The 17,716-nt window shown below is 42.0% G+C and overlaps 1 protein-coding gene and 1 pseudogene across 2 annotated transcripts in view; one reads left to right on the top strand and one right to left on the bottom strand.

Annotated features, from left to right (window-relative positions):
• Positions 1-3,892: 3,892 nt before the first annotated feature.
• Positions 3,893-17,716, bottom strand: part of TIMD4 (T cell immunoglobulin and mucin domain containing 4) — a 41,932-nt gene continuing 28,108 nt past the window's right edge. For both annotated transcript variants that reach the window (XM_032155987.2, XM_032155986.2), the window contains 4 exons: positions 10,926-10,975; positions 6,718-6,835; positions 5,064-5,103; positions 3,893-4,141 (listed from right to left, as the gene is read on the bottom strand). In XM_032155987.2, the coding sequence (XP_032011878.1) occupies positions 4,057-4,141; positions 5,064-5,103; positions 6,718-6,835; positions 10,926-10,975 (293 nt within the window). In that variant the 3' untranslated portion in view covers positions 3,893-4,056. The remainder of the gene's footprint in view (positions 4,142-5,063; positions 5,104-6,717; positions 6,836-10,925; positions 10,976-17,716) is intronic.
• LOC116470485 (MICOS complex subunit MIC26-like) lies at positions 8,749-9,344 on the top strand (annotated as a pseudogene).

Consider the following 17,716-nt stretch of genomic DNA (forward strand, 5'->3'; position numbering starts at 1 on the left):
GCTTAGCTAATTTTTGTATTTTGGGTAGAGACAGGGTTTTGCCATGTTGGCCAGGCTGGTCTCAAACTCCTGGCCTCAAGTGATGTGCCACCTCAGCCTCCCAAAGTGCTGGGATTACAGGTGTGAACCACCACACCCGGCCTATTCTATTGCATTTCCCATGTGTGCTTTGTCTCATTCAGATGTGAAGCTCCTTAAAAGAGGCAATTCTCTCTCCTGGGTCCCACATACAATAGATACCAAAAAGTTATTTATAGATGCTAACAATTCATCCTCATTACACAAAGAGGGAATGAGAGGAGCAACTACAACCATAGCCTCCTCTGATCAAGGAGTCTCAGTATAAGAATTATATATTTATTTAATTCATCTTTTACTAAAATCCACCCCTTACCCCCAGTCTCAAACTGGCTACCTTGTTTTAGCCCACAGCCATGCTTTACTTGCCCAGGAAATTATTTTAACTAATTTTAAATTTTAATGCCCTTAAGTGGACATACGCACACTCCAATTTATCATGGCCCAGGTCATCTGCCTTTGACTCCTTCAACTGTATCAGCTGCCTGGCCTCTGAAGTCATCAGAGTTTGCCACCTCTGCCCCAGCCAGAGCTAAGTGTGCTGCTTCTAGGTAGGTCTAGGGGCCAAGGACGAAAAGGGCTGGAAGTCAGGAGACAAAAATCCCATACCTGTATTGAAAGAGGGTATCTCTGCCGCAGCATGGAGAACAGAGAGGAAAAGGAGTAAAGTCGGAGATTATAATTAGGAAGATACTGCAGGAATCCAGGCAGAAAGTGACGTCAGCTTAATGGAGGTGAAGCAGCAGGGCCTTTGCCCCTGGTACTGGAAGCTCCTGACCCTCTGTCTGGCCAAGCCCACCACCACACAGCCCTGGTAAAGGGAGATTCTTCTCTTGAACGCTTAATCTGTTAGGAATTACTACGGTGCAACATTTCTCAAACTCTAATGTGCATCAGAATCATCTGGAGGGTCTGTTAAAACACAGTTTGCTAGGCTCTACCCCCAGAGTTTCTGATTCTGGAGGTATGGGGTGAAGGACATGAATTTGCATTTCTATCGAGTACCAGTGATGCTGAGGCTGCTGGTCTGAAGTGCAAAGTTTGAGAGCCACCGGGCTAGACCAGCATTTTTCAGACCTTGGTTCCACATTAGAACCACTTTGGGACATTTTTCAAAAATTCAGATGCCCAAGTCATACCCTGGACCAATTACAGAAAGAATCTCTTAAAGGGTAGGACTCAGGAATTGGCATTTAAAAAGCTCCCCAGTTGATTGTTCAGCTAACATTGAGAACTACTAGGACAGAGGCTACTACCAGCTCTAAAATACTATGATTGCTCATGTCAGTGTTTCTTAGTCGGTACAAGGAGTTTCAGAAATATATTTGGGAATCGATTGAAAATACCCCTTTGCAAAACAGAAAAGTAATATTCATTGAGTTTAAATGTTCTGTTTAGGAAGTGTCTGTTGTCTTCTTTTTCTAGTCAGACCCAAGTTGGTAGTGACATTGATAATGGCGGTGGTTTTGGAAGGTGGATAGGGAGCGTGAGCTAAGTTAGGGATAGCTCATGCTAACCTACTAATGTATCATTACCTCACAAGATATTATAACCTGACTACATACACAAAGCCATCTAGCCCCACTCCATTTTCCAGATGGGGAAATTCAGGCCCTGAACGTGGCTCTAGACCTACTTCCCCAACGTTTCTAAATAAATGTTTGAGTTTAGCACACTAGACAAAATCACTTTAAGTATCTTAAGCTGACATCAAAGCCAAGTTGACCTAAAAATAAAAAATAAAAAAAAAAAATAAAAGGGCCAGGCACAGTGGCTCACGCCTGTAATCCCAGAACTTTGGGAGGCCAAGGTGGGCACATCACCTAAGGTCAGGAGTTCGAGACCAGCCTGGCCAACATGGCAAAACCCATCTCTACTAAAAATATAAAAAATTAGCCAAGTGTGGTGGCAGGAACCTGTAATCCCAGCTGCCTGGGAGGCTGAGGCAGGAGAATCGTTTGAACCCACCAGGCAGAGGTTGCAGTGAGCCAAGATCATGCAATTGCACTCCAGCCTGGGCAACAACAGCAAAACTCCGTCTCGAAAAGAGGAGAAAAGAAAATAGAAGAGAAAAGAAACAGCTGCCAATCTGCTGCTCATTGTTTTCATCATTGGCGCCAATCATTCTGCCCAACCGCAACTGAACAAGTCAGAAGTCAGGCTGCCCTGGGCCAGTTTTTCCAAGTACCCAGGTGAGGGGGATTTTTACTAACTGCTGGATCAGTGTTGTGTGAACTAATAGGACAAAAAAATCTATAGGCTTCACCAGTCAAGTAATTAGACTGACTTTTTGCTCTCTCAAATGTAATGTCAAGAGAGTTGAAATCCAAAGATGGCTACCTTTAGAGAACCACGTACTTATTCCATTAATGTTGCTATTGCTCTAAACATGCTGGGAAGTCCTTCACAGAAACGTCTTTCAGATCTGGTTTACTTTCCACATTTCTACCCAGCCAGAAGCCCCTCTCACTCAGGCACACATGTTTTTTATTCATTCATTCAACAATTGTTTGCTTTAATCTCTCTCCCAGGGCTCCTCGTGTTAGTAGTTATTAAAGTTTTAAATTAAACCTGTTGTTGCTGAGGAGCACATTTCCATGAATTATATTTAGAGAAACTTATTTGGATTGCCTTGCTTTCACATCCACGCACTGCCCCTGGTTGAATATCCCTGTCATTCACCACATTTTACTCCCACGGACTCTTCCCTGTTTCCAAAATTAAATTCCCCAAGCAAGAATTAGGATGTGACACTATGGTCACCTCTAAAGACACTCAAATGTGAAAAGAAAATAACAGAAAATTTAGGAGTTTTAGAAGTGATTCAATGTTGGCCAAGTGTAGTGGCTCAAGCCTGTAATCCCAGCACTCTGGGAGGCTGAGGCAGGCAGATTACCTGAGGTCAGGAGCTGGAGACCCACCTGGCCAATACAGTGAAACCCCATCTCTACTAAAAATACAAAAATTGGTGGGCATGGTGGCACGCACCTGCAAGCCCAGCTGCTCACTCAGAAGGCTCAGGCAGGAGAATCGCTTGAACCTGGGAGGCGGAGGTTGCAGTGAGCCGAGATTGTTCATTGCACTCCAGCCTGGGCAACAGAGCACACTCCGTCTCAAGAAAAAAAATAAAGAAGTGAGTCACAGTTATGGTGTGATTCCATGTCATTTCCTGCATTGTTAATGAACCATAGGCTCTGTGCTGCTCATATCATACCTGCAGTGAGACAATGAACTCTGAAAGCCGGACATAAAAGGAGAGACACAAATACACACGAGATGAAGGCAATTAGGGTAACAAAAGAACAAGAAATTCTATCCCAGAAGCAAGGAAATTTGGAGAAACATGAGATTCTCCTTCCAATACCTGAAGAGTGAACAGCTCTCCAGTACTTCCCAGCATGCTTAGAGTAATAGCAACATTAACGGAATAAGCACATGTTTCTCCAAAGGTAACCATCTTTTGGATTTCTACTCTCTTGACATTACATTTAAGAGAGGAAAAAAAAATCAGTCTTATTGACTGATGGAGCCTATAGATTTTTTGTCCTGTTAGTTCACACAACACTGATCCAGCAGTTAATAAAGAAGAGATGTTCTGTATAGGCATAAGGAGCTCAACTAGGACCTACAGGCAGATGTCATCCAGAGACAGATTTTGCTTTAAATATTTCTTAATCTCAGAACTGCTCTGAGATTGAATGGACTCTCTTGCGTGTGGTAAGGAGTTCACCGTCACTGAAAGTGTTCAAGTGTACTGTGAAAGATCACTTAGCAGTGATTCTACAGGGATGATTTAGAGCATGGACAGAGAAGCTGTGGTCTCTAAAGTACCTTTCATTCATGAAACTGAAGCAAAACTGGATCAATGACATCCATGGAATAAGTGAGTCTTTTTTATGAAACAAAGAAACCTACTGAGACTTATTCTGACACTGGAGTGTCATGCCCCCATCCTCAATCTAACATGCTACTGCATCGTTAGAGGGTAAAAAGGCCGTCTTCGTCTTCCCTTCCATGCTGCACGTCACTGAGGACATTTTTACTATCTCCAAAGCCGTCTAGCCTGTAAACAGAAAAGAGGGGCTCATAATGGGAAACACAAGACTAGAAAACAAAACAAAAGACAGATGCTGCTAAGTTACAATGCAATTACCCTTAAAGTTCAAAGGGCTCACAGTTCATTTAGTCAAAGCTCCACATTTTACAGATGGGAAAACTGAGGCTGCAGGGGAAAAAGAGTTTCTGCCGATCCATCATAATGAGATTAAAAAAATACTTAGCAGAATATAAAATCATGATTTCAATACATTTATTTACCAAAAGGTCTCTAAGTGTGACCTTGAAAGGTCACCTTGCTGGGCGTCGATTTTCCTTCTTGTTAATACATATTGTGGTATTAATGCAACTAATTAGTGAATGCAATTAATTAGGTAAGGCCTTCATTAATAATTTACACCTTTTTTAAAATTTCTTTTCCAAAAGCTATAGAACAGGACAGATAGCTAAAATCCCTTACTAGAGAATCTTCAAATACTATTTTTAAAAAGGCCCCAAAACAAGCTGCTCCCATGGTCTAACTGGGCAGAGGAACCAACTCCCAGGAATAATATTCTACATGCTTTTTTCATTTTCCATATTGCCAACTCTCCTCAATAAACTCAGTTTAACAATGGCCTCTTAAACTAACTTACCCATAGTTGAACAAAAAATTTCAGAGTAAAGTGCCATATCACCTTCTTTCTTTTGCATGCTATACTTCTGTTAATCCCACCTGCCTTGGTATTGGCCTTTTGCTCAGAGTGTTAACCAAGACACAGGTTAATGTGAGCTAAATCTGCACAACTTTTTCACTTCTAATGTCACATCTTTCCAACTCTATGTTTAATAGTAACACAAGCTCAAGTCATTAAAGCACTGAGTAGTATCTAATCATTTGTAACAGCTTGTACAAGCATTACAACACCCATTCATGCAAGATAAATTACCTTGTGTGTTTCTGCGAACAATAGGTTTCCATGAGTTTCCCTGAAAAGACAAGGCCACAGTGTGAGCAGAGTGGCTGCGGTGCATAGAACATGCAAAATGCTGGGGGAATTCCAGTGCTGCCTCCCAAAGAGCAGACGTGGGCCAAAGGTGAGAACCAGTGGCTGGCTTTGGCAGAAAAAGCCATTCCCTTTCCCAGGTCAAACACTTGTTATTTTAACCACAGTCAGTGCTTATCAATTACAAAGTTGTTCCAACATTCTGGGCAATGCTGTTAAGCTATTTCATTCTGAGTCATCTGCCTATCCAGAATTCAAGTACTCACTTGGATTTTAAAACATTTCTTTACGAGACATACTCAGAATTTTCCAAAACTGTAATCATGCCTTTGTATGAAGGCTAACAGCAGGATTCCAGTAAATTTTAAATTTCCTTTTGCACCTGGGGCAGGTGTTGAACTATACAAGTTTCACTATTATTCAAATCAGCGGAGATGGTTACTAGTCTCATCTCCTGATGTACTGCCCTGAAACAGCTTTTGTTAATGAGTCCAGAACAATTTATCCCCATTTTACAACAGTACCAGGTGCCATGTGCCTATAGTTTGCATGAAAACCGTAAGCTGTTTCATGGCTACTTTTGTAGTATTTTAAAACTTTTGGGGGCGGGGGGCGGGGGTGGGATGGAGGTGCAAGGTCATGGAGCAGCTTGCGAATTTAATGAAAACTACAGACCTTGTCCCCTGAAAAATGCAGGCATGAACACATAAACACTTTTGCATGTGATTTCAAAGGATTCACATTACCCTTGAAGTCCATCTGTGGCCTCCAAGTTAAGAAAGCTTGCTTTTAGGGAACATATAAGAAAACCAGGATCAGGCCAGGCATGGTGGCTCATGCCTGTAATCCCAGAGCTTTGGGAGGCCTAAGTGAGTGGATCACCTGAGGTCAGGAGTTTGAGTCCAACCTAGCCCACATGGTGAAACCTCCTCTCTACTAAAAATACAAAAATTAGCCCCGTGTGATGACGTGAACCTGTAGTCTCAGCTGCTCAGGAGGCTAAGGCAGGAGAATCACTTGAACCCAGGAGGCGGAGGTGCAGTAAGCCAAGATCATGCCACTGCACTCCAGCCTGGGCAACAGAATGATACTCTGTCTCAAAAAAAAAAAAAAAAAAAAAAAAAAAAAAAAATTAGAAGAAGAAGAAGAAAACCAGGATTGTTCATAGTCTTTGTCCTGCAACAATCCTAGCCAAAAGAAGAGACAAGCTAGGGTTTTCTCAACCAAAGAACAGAGAAAGTGAACAAAATGAACAAAGAATAGTACTTTCCTCTTAAGGCAGTAGTAGGGATAAAATGAATTAGGCCCATCAAGAGTATACCATCAGGACTGGCACAGAAATATCCAATAAATGAAGGTGCTCTTCTGCTTTTTTTCCTTTTCCAAAATGTAAACTCTACCAGGAGGTTAATACACAGAGCCATTTAGCAGCTTGGGGAGAATGAGCTTACCTGTTACCTCCCTGGCTGGGATGGGAACAATGGCAGAACTGAACCTCTTTGGGGTGGGATAAAGGGAAGGAAGTGGAGACAACTCCAGATCCTCCTGCAGTAGCCAGGGTTCTGAAGTGCTCCATCACCTGGCCCTCCCTCCTTACCTCTCAGGAGAAATGCCACGAGCAATGCCAAGAGCAAAAATCCCAAGGTGGGGACGATGATCATCAGTAGCTGGGAGATGGGCATTTCATTCTTCATGGACATGGGTATTCCATCCATCTGATGGGACACAGGCAAGGAGATGGGCCCAGTCACTGCTAGACGCCACCCTCACAAGATGACATGACAGCCCAATAGTACCTTACAACCACCAGCAGTTTCACTACATCTCACCACCTTTTGTCAAAAACCTCTGAAAGCCTAAAACACGTGACCCATATCCCAAAATCTTCTGAAGTGTCAGACATCAGGCATAAGGAGCTGTGGGGCTCAGGGGTCTGAGGATAAAAAATAACTGTTGTGAGCTGTGTTCTCCATGGTCAAATCTCTTTCCTAGCCACTGTTCAAATCCTTTGAGCTCTCCCTAGCCCTGTGCCACTCTTTTCATGGCTGACTTAGGCTTCTAGAGAAAACAGGATGAAAGAGAAAATGAAACTTAATTTCACATTTTCTATAGCAGTGGTTCTCAAAGTCTAGATGGGGGGCCCATGAGATCAAAATGATTTTCATGGGACATTTTTTTGCCATTTTCACTATCATTCTGTCATGAGATATACAGTATACTTTCCCAGAGGCTATGTGATGTGTGATGTCATTGCTCTCACTTATACAGAATGTGGAAACAGAGATGAGAATCCCTCTGTCTCCTATTAAGCCAGATATTAATGAGACTTGCAAAAAATGTAAAACAATGCCATTTGTCTCACTAATTTTTTCATTCGTTTTTCTCACTAACATTTTTTTTCAAAATAGAGTTAGTTGCCATAAAACATGTTATGTTAGCACAAAGTGAGTTTGTTATTATTTTTAAATAAACTGATTTTTTTAAATGTTTAAAATACAGACACCTGTATAACAAACTTGCACATGTACCCCTGAACCTAAAGGAAAAGTTTAAACTTTTTTTTTTTAATTTAAGAAAATAAGATGGTATCTCACTATGTTGCCCAGGCTAGGCTCAAGCTCCTGCCATGGCCTTCCAAATTGCTGGGATTAAAATTTTTTTTTTTTTTTTTTGAGACAGAGTCTGACTCTGTCAGCCAGGCTGGAGTGCAGTGGTGTGCTCTCAGCTCACTGCAACCTCTGCCTCCCAAGTTCAAGGAATTCTCCTGCCTCAACCTCCCACGTAGCTGGGGTTACAGGCATGCATATCCAAGCCCGGCTAATTTTTGTGTTTTTAGTAGAGATGGGTTTCCACCATGTTGGTTAGGCTGGTCACGACCTCCTGACCTCAAGTGATCTGCCCACCTCGGCCTCCCAAAGTGCTGGGATTATAGGCATGAGCCACTGCACCTGGCCTAAAAAATTTTTTTAATTGTAAAAATGTCTCAGTTTTTTCTTCTGAGCAGTCTAGAGAATCAAAAACAAAACAAAGTCTCAGTTTTAAGAAACTGATTTTTTTTTTTCTTTTGTAGAGACAAGGTCTCACTCTTGCCCAGGCTGGAGTGCAGTGGCAATGATTACAGCTCACTGCAACCTTGAATTCCTGGGTTCAAGCAACCCTCCCACCTCAGCCTCCTGAGTAGCTGGGACTACAGGCATGCATCACGATGCCTGGCTATTTTTTTTTTTTAATTTTGCGTAGAGACAGAGTCTCACTATTTTGCCCAGGCTGGTCTTGAACTCCTGGGCTCAAGCAATCCTCCTGCCTCGGCTTCCCAAAGTGGGATTACAGGCGTGTGCCACAGGACCCAGGCTGTTAATTTTTTTGAGACAGGGTCCCTCTCTGTTGCCTACGCCGTAGTGCAGTGGCACAGACAAGGCTCACTGCAGCCTCAACCTCCTGGACTCAAGTGATCCTCCCACCCCAGCCTCCCAAAGTAGCCTGGATTACAGGTACATGATACCACACTTGGCTAATTTTTTTTTTAATTTTTATTTTTGTAGAGACGGGGTCTCGCCATGTTGCCCAGGCTAGAAACTGAGTTTCAAAAGTATAAAAAGACCTTGTGAAAGCCCCCACTGCCAGTAACATGTTCAAGGTGGTTTAGAGGTCCATGGGGCTGGCCAGCCTGAGCCTACTCACCTTCAAAGTCTATGCGGCACCAAAAAAGGACACCCCTCCCCAAAATCCCATGAAAGTTTATGAGCTTTTACTCTACTAAGTTCTCAGGGACCAACCTAAACACGTGGAGGAGTCAAGGACTCAGCTTAGGAAAGCATCTCTCAGCTTTGACATTGTCATGAGCTATATACAAGTTGGTGTCAGGAAAGGTACTCCTAAACAAAGCCCAAGATGTAAAGTTTGGTTCAATGGGTGTGAGACAGCTATGAATATCTCCAAAATGCACCTGCTGGATTTTTTCCAGGACTAGGTGTTATTGATTTTGCTGGCCTTGTTGGACTTCTTTTGGCTAGAGGTTCCAAAATAAAGAAGCAGGCATTTCTGTCTGGTTTCATGGGATTAGCAGCCTCTATCCATTACCCACAACAAGCCATCGAGTTTGTGCAGGTCAGAAAGGAGAGATTATATGACCAGGGTTTACAAGGTTACATAGTTGTGGAAGATTTTTGGAAGGAGAACTTTCTAAAGCCAGGAAATGTGAGGAATTCATCTGAAAATAAGTAGAAAATTCCATGCTCTACACATTTTAATCAGTTATAGGTAAGCAACAGAAACTTCATATGGTCAATCATTACTTTTACAGAAAAATAGCAGAGAAGTCAGTATTGAATGCATTAAACTGGCTTTCTTCTTCAGGAAAAACTATGCTAGGTCTCTGTTATCTTGGGTGACGCCATCCTACAAGCAAACGAATCTGAAATCCTTTCACTTAGAGATAAGGCACAAGCCTTAGAACTCCCTGCACTCATGTTGCTATTTACATATATAATTAAAATCCAAGTTTAAAAAAAAAAAAGAAAAGAGAGTATAGGCCAGGCACTTGGCTCACAGCTGTAATCCTGGCACTTTGGGAGGCCAAGGCGGGTGGATCACTTGAGGCTAGTAACTCAAGACCAGTCTGGACAACATAATGAAACCCCATCTCTATTAAAAATACAAAAATTAGCCGGGCATGATGGCGCGTGCCTGTAATCCCAGCTACTCAGGAGGCTGAGGCAGGAGAAGCACTTGAACCCAGGAGGCAGAGGTTGCAGTGAGTCAAGATTGCGCCACTGCACTCCAGCCTGGGCAAGAGTGACACTTTGTCTCAAACAAACAAACAAAAAAAAGCATAAAGGGACCCTGACACCAATTGAGAGCTGCTGCTCTGCAGGCAGGCATTGAGGCATCTTGCTGGGGCTATGCTATCTCCGTTGACCAAGCTATGCTCTCTCCCTCTCTTCCTGTTCCATTCTCTAACACACAGAATCCCAGAGACAGTGGGCACAGCAACCAGGACAGGACAACAGACAGTGTCTGAGAGAGAGATGGGGAAGAAGAAAGAGGTGATGGGGAAACTTAACTTATCCTTTACAGACTTCTGTACTGCCTGAAGCTTTCACTTAAAATGGCTTGAATCACTTTTGTAATAATAAAAATAGTACCCTCAGAAAATATGAGAAATATTGATGACAGAGGTTGATTCTGCAGTATGTCATGAATTCTGGGTCACGCAGAAGGAACACACAATGATCTTGCATTTTTTTTGTATTTTTTTCTTTTTGCTTTTCAAAGCATTGGCACATACAGAAGTAACAATCAAGGTTTTTTCTGCCAAGAGTACAAGTCTATAAATTCTTGGGCTGTTTCATAATCGTTGCAATGAATTTTGCCACTTAGCAATATCCTGCTTTTCCTAGTCCATTCTGCAAACTTATGTGGATTTTTTGTTTGTTTGTTTTTTGTTTTGTTTTGTTTTGTTTTAAGAGACACAGTCTCACTCTGCCACCAGGCTGGAGTGCAACGGCGCCATCTCCGCTCACTGCAACCTCCGCCTCCTGGGTTCAAGCAATTCTCATGCCTCAGCCTTCTGGGTAGCTGGGACTACAGGCATGTGCCACCACACCCGGCTAATTTTTGCATTTTTGATAGAGATGGGGTTTTGCCGTGTTGGCCAGGGTGATCTCAAATTTCTGGCATCAAGTGATCCGCCCACCTTGGCCTCCCAAAGTGCTGGGATTATAGGCATGAGCCACGGTGCCTGGCCACTACTGTGGATTTTTACGATTTAAGTGATACACTTCAAATACTTCACAGATTTTTTACCTGTCCTGTTTTTGTTGTTTTGTTTTGCTCAGGAACTGCTGTATCGGATGCTGGGAAGGAAAAGAGAAGAAAATGGTTATATGTCTGGTTGGGGAATAAAACATCACATCCTGAAGTAGGTAATTAAGAGCCCATCTGGAACTGCAGCTGATGTGTTTAATTATTTAATCCCGTGTTTTTTGTATAATCTATTTATACATATTTGTTTTGATATGGTTTTAATGTAAAGTTTATCTGCTCTACAACGTTATCCCCAGGAACATCTCCATTTACAGATGAGTAGAGTCAGGCATTGGGCCAGCAGGCAATTGGCTCTAATTTTTCTGTAGGCCTCAGCAATTCATTCAGGATTTTTATCCAGCAAGAAAATTTGTCAATTTTCTAGTTAACAAATATTTATTGAGCACCTATTTTAGGACATGCAGTGTGATAGCTATACCTTGGACCTCATAGAATTTACAACTTAGTGCAGAAAACCAAATGTAAAAATGTAATGTAAATAGTTGAAAACATAATTAGTTATGAGTACACAATTCTGGGAAAAATACAGTATAAGGGACATATCATGAGGATGCCAGGCTTGTTCTGGAGGGTCAAGGAAAACTTCCTTGAGAATGGGAGTTTATGCTGAGAGGTGGAGTCGTGTATTCATAATCTATAGTTGAGTTACAAGAGAACCATACTGAGAATCTACCAAATGCTAAGCACTGTTCCAGGCACTAAGAATACTGTGAGACTGCAGCATGGCCCCTACCCTCAAGAAATTTAGAGTGCGTTAGAGAAGAGAGACCGAAAGATGATTTCAGCCTAACAGGCCAAAGGTAGTGATGGAGCACACACAGGCTGCTGGAAGGGCAGGTGGAGGGAGAAGCATTCAGCTCAACATTGTAGTTCATTGAAAGTTTTATTAGAATAAAGTTTCATGAGGACAGAGTCCCTGTCTGCTTGTTCACCACTGGGACTCTGATACCACTTGGCATATACTTGGTGCTCAATAAATGTTTCTTGAATAATACTTCTGAGTTAAGGTCGTGTAAGAATTAGCCAGGCAAGGAACGGTGGCAACAGTGTTTCAGGTGGACAGAACAGCATCAGCAAAGCTGTGGAAACAAGAAAGAGCATGGTGCCCATGTCAGATGGCAAGTGGCCATGAAGAGGTGAAATGCCGGGTTGTAGCTGCAGGAGATGAGAGAGGTGAGCAAGAGCCAATCAGGGAGGGCCTTTGTTTCCTGATGGTAAGTCTCCATTGGATTCTGTAGGCAATGGAAAACCACAGAAATGTTTAAGCATGATATGGTCCAGTTAGGAGGATAAGGGAACAGCCAAGAAGAGAGTTGTCATCTAATTCCAGGTCTGAAATTCAGAGCTAGTAAAACTGAAGAGAGAGAGAGATTTCAGAAATGCTTAGAAGGCAGAACAACAGGGTATGGACGTTGAATGTGGGAGTGAGAAAGAGAGAAAAGTCCTTGATACCTCACCAGTTCCTACTTGAGACACCTGGCTATGGCCTGAGCTGTCCACTAAGACTGAGAACAGGGGAAGGAGTGGAGAAGGGTAAGTCTAGGGCAGAAAAGTGATGAGTTCACATTTACAGTCACTGAGTGACTATGGGGCACATGCAAGCACAATTCGCCTAAAAAGCAGTTGATGCCTTTGAATCTAAATCAAACTCAGGAAAAAAAGGGTGCAGTTGGAAATACTGATTTGGGAGTCATCAGTATCCAGGGAGCAGTTGACCTCCTCAGAGTATATAAGAAATCTGGCCCGGGCACGGTGGCTCACGCCTGTAATCCCAGCACTTTGGGAGGCCGAGGTGGGTGAATCAAGAGGTCAAGAGATCGAGACCATCCTGGCCAACATGGTGAAACCCGTCTCTACTAAAAATACAAAAATTAGCTGGGCGTGGTGGTGTGTGCCTGTAGTCCCAGCTATTTGGGAGGCTGAAGCAGGAGAATCACTTGAACTCAGGATGAGAAGATTGCAGTGAGCCGAGATTGCCCCACTGCACTCCAGCCTGGCAACAGAGAGAGACTCCATCTAAAAAAAAAGAAAGAAATCCATGGGCTGCATGTTCAGAGAGAAGAGTAGGGATCCTGGAAAACGTCAGCATTAAACAGTAGGCAGAGGTGGAGGAGAAAAAAAAAAGAGAAGAAATGGTCAGAGAGATGAGAAAGGAAGAGCGGTATCAGAAGCCGGGGCAAGGAAGAAAACATCCAGGAGGGATGTAAAGTCATATGTACAATAAAGTCTTAAAATACAAACAGAAATTAAATAAAACACACAGGGAGAGGTCCTGGATATAATAAGTACCTAAGCTAATAATTAATGAAATTGATCATTGTTTCCCCAGAGCTTCCTTTGTACTTAAGGCAAAAGGATAAATGTAGATTTTGTAAGGCTCATAATTTGGTATCAGAGAGCTGATTTGTTCATCAGGAAAATGACTTGTTAAATGCCTAGGAATTAAGGGGAAATTCAGCATGTTTTCATACCCTAGAACTAAGTTACTGTTGTTTTTCTCTCTGCAATTATCCCCTAGAGCTGAAAATTGCAGGTAAGAATTCAAAACTCCTATCCCTGTTGGAATCATCCAATGGGAGAGACATTTTGCAAACACAAACACTGCTGTGTGATACCAAACAGCACTTTTTTCCTTCTTCTTATTCTTCTTCTTCTTCTGAAGATGCTAAAAGCCCAAATGGGAAGCACTCCAAGGGCTACAGCGTCATACACAGAATGGCAACACTGAGAACAAGTTGACGGTGATTTTTCTTCCTTGCGAAAAGTAGCCATGCCAGTGGTGAGGGGATGGGGGTTAGACAAGGCAAAACTACTGATTTCCAGGTTGTCTGTGTTCCCCCAGCCCTTAGATTCTCAAGGCCCTGAGCTTTGACACATGTACATTGAGACAAAGGCAGGAGCCTCCCAGAACTCTGTAGTAAAGCAATTCTGCAAGAGGGAAGTATAACGAGTAGCATAGTATCACTACCCCCTCTCCCCACCAAATCACATCCACTCAGAACCTCAGACCATGACATTGTTTAGAAATAGTGTCCTTGCAGATGTAATTAGCTAAGCTCTTGAGATGAAATCATTCTACATTTAGGGTAGGCCCTAAATCCAATGATTGGTGTCCTTAAGAGAAGGGGTCACAAAGAGACACACACAGAGAAGGTCATGTGAAGACGGGAGAGATTGGAGTGATGCTGTCATAAGCCAGGGAATCCCTGGAGTACCAGAAGCTAGGAAGAGGCAAGGAAGGGTTCTCCTTTAGAGCCTCCAAGGAGAGCATGGCCGTGCCAACCCTTTGATCTCAGTCAGACTTCTGCCCTCCAGAACCGAGAGAGAATAAAAGTTCTGTTGTTTTAAGTTTGTGGTACTTTGTGTTACAGCAGCCCCAGGAAATAAATTCAAAGGAATCAACACACAAAGAATGAAAGCAACCTTAAATAGGGATAACCAACCTAAAAAAAAGTCAGGAAGTGGGTTGCTGAGCACAGGTAAGAAGACTAAATCCAATGAAAGATCCTAGTATTAAACTCCAAAGAGTATAAATCTAATGTCATATTATTATTAAAATTCCATTGAACATTATTTATTTATTTATTTTGGAGACGGAGTCTCGCTCGGTCGCCCAGGCTGGAGTGCAGTGGCGCGATCTTGGCTTGCTGCAACCTCTGCCTCCCAGGTTGAAGTGATTCTCATGCCTCAGCCTCCCAAGTAGCTGGGATTACAGGTGTGCACCACCAATTTTTTGTATTTTTAGTAGAGATGGGGTCTTGCTATGTTGGCCAGACCAGTCTCAAACTCCTGGCCTCAAGTGATCCGCATGCCTTGGCCTCCAAAGTGCTGGGATAACAGGCGTGAACCACTGCACCTGGCCTCACACTGAGTATTTAATCCTCACAAGCAACCCTATGAGACAGACATTATGCCATATTGCCAGTGAAAAAACTGAGGCCCATGGGGTTGAGCAATGTGATGGAGGTTGGACAGGTGGCAGTTGTGGAGCTGGGATTTGAACTGTTTGACTGACATAAATACCTAATACTGTTAACAACCTCATTATGCTGGAGCTCAAGTGCCTTGTACCATATAAATAGCATGTCCTACTGACAGAAGAAAGCCATGTTCAGGACAGTCATTTGCATTGAATGTAGAAAAAGGATAGTTCAGGACAGTGGTCTCTAAAGAGGGCTTGGTACTCATGACCATGAGTGTAGTAGGCAATCCACTGGCTGTGGGGAAAATGACATCTTCTATTTACATTTATTTATACCTTATCTTTTAAACATTTTCCAGAAGGATATATTTCATAATGTACTGAACAAATTGGTAAACAAATATAAATAAGCACCTTAATAACAAGAATACTTTATTTTTCATCAGAACACATTATTAGTCTGGTCTAGAAAAGAAAAAGGAGTCATTTGTCTCTCAAATGTAGTTTGGAGACTGTGGTCAGCAAAATAATGACACCCAAATATGTCCATGTCCTAATCTTCAGAAACTGTGAATATGTTCTCTTATATGGCAAAAGAGATTTTGCAATGTCATTAAGTTAAGGATCTTGCGATGAGAAGATTATCCTGGGTTATCTGGTGGGTCTAATGTAATTACAAGGGTCCTTATGAGGAGGCAGCAAGAAGGTTAGAGAAGAAGTCAGAGGATGTGTGATAAAGGAAGAAGAGATCACAGAGAGAGAGAGATATTTGAAGATGCTATGCTGCTGACTTTGAGGATGAAGGAAGGAGTCACAAGCCAAGGAATGCCTCTAGGAGCTAGAAAAAGCAAAGAAACAAATTATCCCCTAACAAATCCGGTATGAATACAACCCTGCCAACACCTTGATTTTAGAGCTTCTACGTTTCACAACTCTGAGATAATAAATTTGTGCGTTAAGCCAGTAAGTTTGAGGTCATTTGTTACAGCAGCAACAAGAAAATACAGAGACAGTGGTCCCTAAGACCTTCCAAAAGAAGGTCTTGGCTCTGGGACAGGCACAAGATATGAAAGGAAGATTGACTTTTCATGTTAACATTTTTTGCATGCTTTGTACTTTTTCCATGAGTGTGTATGATGTATCTTAAATTAATTAAAATTTAAACAATAACAAAACAATCTTAACATTAACTCCACTTTTCCTGGGTCCATGGATTCACCAAACCTTCTGGTTAATATTAGTTTTTTCTACAGGATGAGAATATGTTTACAGGGGGATTACAAGTTAGATCTCTTGGCAGCTAGAATTCTCACTGTAAGCTAGTAAATTGGCTTTCTAGCTTGTATTTTGGTCTCTTGAGTTCTTGGTAGGCATGGGCACTCTGGTAAAATGAAATTCCTGTAACACTTAACTTTAGGTCTTGGAGTATTGCCAAGTACTTGCCCCTCAGCCTTCCTCACTGTGGCGTCCTGGGACTCTCTGCCATCACTAAGTATTTATGTCAACTTTCCTGGCTATGCGATCTTGGCTAAGATACTTTCCTTCTCTGAGCCACAGTTTCTTCATCTGAAAATATGAATATTTCACCAACTGATCTTCTATATCCTTTTTAACCTTTCTAATTCTGGGTATCTTTTTTCAAAGAATTTTACTGAGAAAAATTATCATTACACAGTATTCTTTTTAAAGGATATAAAACTACACTTAGTATAGGGAATGAGTATGCAAATACTTAAAAATACATACAGAAATACAATTATGTATTCTTAATTATTTGTATACTCATTCCCCAAAGAAAACTAGAAAGAAACTTAAAGACTAAATACACCTGCTTTCAAGTAGAAATATCAAGACAATTAAAATTATTCTTCCTAGTACCATTTTAATTTTGTCTAATTTCTAAATTTTCTCAAATGTGACTTTTTATTGGTAAAATATTATTTGTGTCATGTGTTAATCACTGGAAACTCCACGATGCTTGAGGCAAGAGAAAACCTTTGGGGTGTGTGTCATTTCCCCGAAGCAGCGTCAAAGCGACCTTCTATGTGAAACTTTGAAGACAGATGTTAGAAACCCAGTAACCCACAGCCAAAAAAGGGTTAGAATTATGCTATTAAAAAAGGACACCCTCCAGATCTAAAAGTACTGACATGGAAAGCTGCACAATAGAGATATACTGCTTGTTGTTATAAGTCCAAAGAATTTTTAACAGTAAGTACATATAAAACCCAAAAAAGGCCTGCTAGGGTTAATATACTACTTAATTGTATTGTGCCAGCGTCAGTTTCCTGGCTTGGACAATGTACTATAGTTACATAAGATGTGATCATTGGGGGACACTGGAGGAATATATAGGATAACCTCACTGCACTATTTTTGCAAGTTCTCATGAGACTAAAATTATTTGAAAACAAGCTTTAAAGAAAACGGTTTAAGGGCCAGGTGCAGTGGCTCATGCCTGTAGTCCCAGCACTTTGGGAGGCCGAGGCGGATGGATCACCTGAGGTCAGTTCAAGACCAGCCTGGCCACATGGTGAAACCCTGTCTCTACTAAAAATGCAAAAATTACCCGGGCGTGGTGGTGGGTGCCTGTAATCCCAGCTACTCTGGAGGCTGAGGCAGGAGAATGGCTTGAGCCTGGGAGGCGAAGGTTGCAGTGAGCCGAGATCGTGCCACTGCACTCCAGCCTGGGCAACCGAGTGAGACTCTGTCTCAAAAACAAAAAAAGAAAAGAAAAGAAAATGGTTTAAATATCAGCCATTTCACATTGTTCTATTGAATATATGAATGGTATATAGCAGCTTTGTGGTAAAGATTTCTTGAATGAAACTAATGAAATTTAAAGTGA

Source organism: Hylobates moloch, unplaced genomic scaffold (genome assembly GCF_009828535.3).
Source record: "Hylobates moloch isolate HMO894 unplaced genomic scaffold, HMol_V3 SCAFFOLD_6, whole genome shotgun sequence".
Classification (NCBI taxonomy): domain Eukaryota; kingdom Metazoa; phylum Chordata; class Mammalia; order Primates; family Hylobatidae; genus Hylobates; species Hylobates moloch.